Source organism: Gavialis gangeticus, unplaced genomic scaffold, assembly GCF_001723915.1.
Source record: "Gavialis gangeticus isolate Ggan-Ray unplaced genomic scaffold, GavGan_comp1, whole genome shotgun sequence".
Taxonomy (NCBI): Eukaryota; Metazoa; Chordata; order Crocodylia; family Gavialidae; genus Gavialis; species Gavialis gangeticus.
Window position 1 is genome coordinate 121980395 of NW_017728992.1, and position 5283 is coordinate 121985677.

General features: G+C 38.6%; 1 protein-coding gene across 1 annotated transcript in view; it reads left to right on the top strand.

Moving 5' to 3' along the window:
- UBXN2B (UBX domain protein 2B) overlaps window positions 1-5283 on the top strand; it is a 151011-nt gene that overhangs the window by 113480 nt on the left and 32248 nt on the right. Inside the window, exons 3-4 of the mRNA XM_019519015.1 lie at window positions 1711-1814; window positions 4023-4094. Of these exons, the coding sequence (XP_019374560.1) occupies window positions 1711-1814; window positions 4023-4094 (176 nt within the window). The remainder of the gene's footprint in view (window positions 1-1710; window positions 1815-4022; window positions 4095-5283) is intronic.

Below are 5283 nucleotides of genomic sequence, written 5' to 3' on the forward strand. Positions count from 1 at the left end.
CCTGCCGGAGCCCTGTTGCGAGCCCGGCGCTTCCCGGGCTCCGGCAGCCCAGGCTGCAGCCGAGACCCCGCGGGAAGCGCCGGCTCCCAGTTTTCACGTGGGCTGTGACTCCAGAGCGGCTCGCCCGGCACAGAAAGGAGCCCGGCTTGGGTTTATCCCCTGTATCACCTTTGGGTGCCCAGCGGCACTACCCCCGGCAGGACCTCCAGGCTGCCCTGGGTGGGAACCAGGGTACAAGGGCCTTGGGTTGCCTCTCACGGCTGAGGAGACCCTGCATACAACCTCTGCTTCCCTTTTGGAGGAGGCGAGGGACCTAGGTCTCCGCAGCAGGAGGAGCAAGTACTTCCATGCAGAAAATCAACTCTGCACCAGTAGGTTTATGCAGGGTTCAAGTTGGAGGAGAGCTGGGGAGTGAGCCCCCTATAAGTGACAAGTGCCCACCTATAAGATTTGAAAATCATAACCAGGGGCTCTCTGATTTTATTAGGACATTGTGATAGACAGCCCAGTTTTTTTTTGCACCACTCCCCCCCCAAAAGTTCAAGTGTAATTCAAAGGCTGATTCTCTGTTTTCATTCTTTGCAATGTGTCACCAGCTTATTAGTTAAATACCAGTAGGGATTTTTTGAGCAGGTGTTTTTTTCATTGGCTTCTGAGAGAAGACAACCTTTGGCCCCCTGTACAGCTCAGTGGCATGCACATGCAATGTGAGCTTGGCCTGGTGACAAATTTGTGACTTTGTTAATAGCCTTCAGTTCTTCAGTGCTTTCCTGGAAAATGCCTGGCTCACTGCTGAGGTAATTGGAATGCAGTGAGTGCCGCAGACCCCACCTGGTAAAGAGCAGATGACAGTGGTCTTATTGCAGCGGTTGCTTTTGTGAACCAAGTAGTACCCGAATTGCCACTGTACAGCACCTCCAGCAGTGAGCATGATGACATTTTAGTGCCATTTGTGTATCTAGAGAAATGCAAAACCGAACTGTGGGTTGGAAAAGGAAATCTTAATATTTTTTTGTAAACTGAGTAAATGGTGTTCAATATAGTAACAGATGAGCTACCAAAAATGGCATATTTAGTATGCCTCCCACAGATTCTTTAAAACTGAATCTGTCAGAGAAATGGCAGCACGTATGACTACTCACGAAGAGAACCTTCAATAAAGGGATTGGCAGCCTTGTTTTTTGGGCCTGTGATTTTAATCGTGCTGAAGACGCATTAAACATAGGATTAAGTACTTTGCTGAATTGGAGCTATGTTTCCTTGTTAGTATTTTATGTAAGAGCTAAAAAAATAAATTCAAAGTTATTCCACTCATGAGCTTTATCAGAAGTAAAGTGGCCTCTTGTTTGGCATGAGTATACAGAACCTCCTTGTTTGTCATAACCTGTATCAATAATGAATCCTGAACTGATGCTTCTGTATTAAGTCTCAAGTCATTCTGAATCCAAGGTAGTCCTGACATATTTAAGTACTTCAGACTTGTGTGTTTTCTAATGTGTAACTAAGTGCAATCTTGTTTATGTTGGAGCACAGAGACACAAAATCAAGAACATCAGTTTACAAATCATTTATTTCTCTCATATTAATGTTGGTTGTCCTGTATCACTGAGGTGCACACATTGTATTAGTTATGTTTAATCCTGTGTTCTTTGTGCAGTTTACACTTCTAATGTTAAAGACTTTCTGAAAAAACATTGGTGTTTCTTATAGTTGGCCTTGGCAGGATTGTATCAGGATGAAGTTAAAAGTCAATCATCCCATTCTGACAGACCAACAGCTATCCTGGTCAATAATCCAATAGTACCTGTTCAGAGGTAAGAAATTCTTTGCTCTTCATTATTATTTATTTATTCATGTGCTTGTTCATGTGAAATATGAAATATTTGCTTTAGTTCACCAACCTTGCTGTTGTCACAATATTCTTATATTTGATGTGAAAGAGTAGAATATTATATAGCACAGCTTGTTTAAAAATGCTATTATTATGTAGAGACGTGAAGAGTGGATCACTACGATATGTAAGTTCTTCTTAGGAATCTCTTTTAGCACAATAATTTATCAACTATTCTTTACACTGCAAGTATTCCAAGCCACTCTGTTAGGTGCAAAAGTATCTGTCTCTCTCTCAATTTCTTGGTCCTTTTTTTAGGACCAGGAACAATCCACATCTTTTCTATGTTAGGAAACCATGGTGCTTGCATCAATATAAGATGCACCAACTTTGGTCATGAAATCCTTTCCAAAAATAAGTCTCAGAAGCTGCCATCTGGCAAATGTCCTCTACAGTTCTTATCAAGAGTAAAGAACCTGGATGGACAACCCCTGTATGTCTGAAGAAACTGAATATAGCTCTCTTTTTTTTTTCTTGGATGGAGGCTTTTTAAGGGCACATAGCCAGCAAGAATTTGACTTTCAGTGTTTAGAGTTCACATAACAGAATATTTAGAAACTCTCAGCCTTCTCAAAGGTTTTTTGTGAGAAGGATATTTAGCCTTCTTAGTCTGAAATTGGGCAGAAGGCAGGGTAGATTTACACCTAAATCAGAGATGCATAAGCTTTCGTAAGTAGCAGCTCACTTCATCAGATGCTGAGAAGTGACTGGAGGAACAAAGCAGAGCTTCTAACTAGAAAGAAGTGGTTAGAATACAAAAATAATCCTGCCACATTTAAAATTAAGTATATTGGATAGTATAATTAGTATATTGTAGTATAATTTTGGATTGGATTTGGATAGTATAATTTTGGATATATTGGATAGTATAATTAGTATATTGTAGTAAAATTAGTATATTGGATAAGAACCAAAATAAGGTTTGTGTAACTCTTCAATTATACCACCTCAAATAAGGCTATCTGTGTGTATCTCAATAACAAAAACAGGTGTATGCCAACAGAGAGTTTTTGCATTTGGAAAATAGCTTCCATTTGTCCACAGGGTTCTCTGGGGAAAAAAATGAAATTTGGCACAATGTTGGGCTCTTGAGTAACTGTCTAGTTGAGAATACCTGTCCAGGCTGGATAGTTATCTATAGAGATTACTATTAAACATTACTTGTCAATACTGCTAAATTATAATTCTCACTTCTAAGCAAAGGAAAAACTAGAATAGTATTTTAAAAACTTACTTTGGTAAATATGGGCAGACTCCTGCTTTTTATTGGCAACCACATACTGGGACTCTGATCTCTTGGCAGGATGCCTTTTCAAGGATGCCCTTTAATGTAAGGAATTCCTTCTTTAAATATATTTTAGTCCAGGGGTGTCACAGGTATGACCTGCAGAGCCATATCATCTGGACTGTGGGGCTCTTGGAGGGTCTGCAGATTCTAAGTGGGCCGTTGCCAGATTCCAGCAGCCCAGTGGGGACCTGTGTGTTGGTAATAAAGGGACAAATGACACTTGCATTTACCCTTGTCACTCCCTGACACTACTTGCCCTGCCACTGGAGGCAAGTCTGTATCCAGCGCACAAGGGTTCCCGTGTTCTGTATCTGGCCTGCAATGAGCCCTTTGGGGTCAAGGGATGTATGCCATGCTTTCTCTAGCTGTGAAGCTAAAAGGACTTTGTTATATAAATTAACAGGTTTTCAGCTAATATAAAATCTCAGTTTCACCTCTAAAATCAGTTGGAGCTATGGTAGTTTATATGAAAGAAAGACCTGGTCTGTGGACTTTAAACTGAAGTAGTGCCTGAGTTACTTGTATTAAAATATTTTAAAATCCATTATCAGAATTCTGTTGTCACTATAAGGCTTTACAATTTTGACTTTTTAAGTATATTTTTGAATATACATAATAAACAGAAGGGCAGAGGGGAAACTACTGCTTCTAAGTACTTTTGGATAGAGACTGGCTATGTTTGTAGTGTTCAGGTTGTGCTCTGAGGATTTATTTAATCTATCTATTTTACATGAAGCAGAAGTCTGGAAAGTCACAAGATGGAAAATATTTGTTGCCATGGATGAATTCTTCACTAAACAGAAACTAATCATGTTTCTAATTACATTTTTTATGTATTGGCAGTCTTAAAATTGACTCTTTCAGAAGCTTGAGAAAACCAGAAAGAAGCATGAGTGATGACAAAGAAAACCAAAGGTATGAAGCACAAAAATGTATTCACCTGTAACAGTTGTGAAAAGAATTTTAAAGGTTTTTTTTTCTTTCATGCATGCATCCCCTCTAACCCCCCCACTCCCAACACACATTTTCTTTCTTCATAATGGGTCTGTTCTAATAGAAACTGAAAATGAAAGTATTAACTTTAGATTGTTGTAGCATAGCCACATTTTCCTAATTTAGCTACAGCAGTATAAGGCTGATTTATGCACCAGTGTTTCCATAGGGTCAAGGAAAGAGAAGAGTTAAAGCACTGTGTAACTTAAATACGTTGACTTCATTACTTTCGTTAATTTGCTTTAACTTTCTTGAGTTCTCCTGTTTTGACAAGTGCAAGTTTCTCTGTAACTCAAATCCTTCTTGATGAATCTGTTTCTCTCTCTGTCACAGCTTTTGTCACAGTTTGCCTTCTCACTTCACCTCTTACCTGTGTATTCTTTTTATTTTTGATTATGAGAATCTTTCGTCTGATAACTTAATTGTATTTTTGTGTTCAACATGCTGACAATAAGTTAACGTTAAAATTAATTGGATTATTTATATCACCCTTATTTGAAGTTACTTGTCTTAAAATAGTGGAATCATTTTTGTTGTCATAACTAACAGGAGTGAATTAATTTCCACACCTCCTCCCATCTCTTTTTACCCTAAATTGATTCACTTTGTGTTCTACCCTCAAGTAATTAAATCCAAGGAGGGTAGGAAGAATGTTTCATTTTTTTAACTTTTTAAAACTAAATCTGTTGGTTCGGGAATCAAAGCCTTCTAAGTTTGGAAGTTTGTCATATCCATATAAGGAATTTGTATAGCATCCATCTCAATAGTATTTAAGTGCATTTTAGGCTTAACCACTTAAAGCCTTTTCATACTACTATCCAACTGGCTTACAACTTTTAATTACAGATAGTTAAACCAATAAGTAATTGTGGAAGAAATCAAACTTTGCGTTGTGGTTGAATCAGAACTGACAGAGCCAGCTTTTCTTTATTTAGGGCTATACTGTGATCGCAGGGAGAATTCCATACAGCAAGGGGAATCACCCACTTGTCTGTTTCAAAGGATTTCTCAGACTCTCTAAGGTTACAAGCGTATTTATACTTAAGACAGAGAAAGACATAAAAAAATATACCTTGGAGAAACAAAACAATAGTAAATTACACAGAAACTT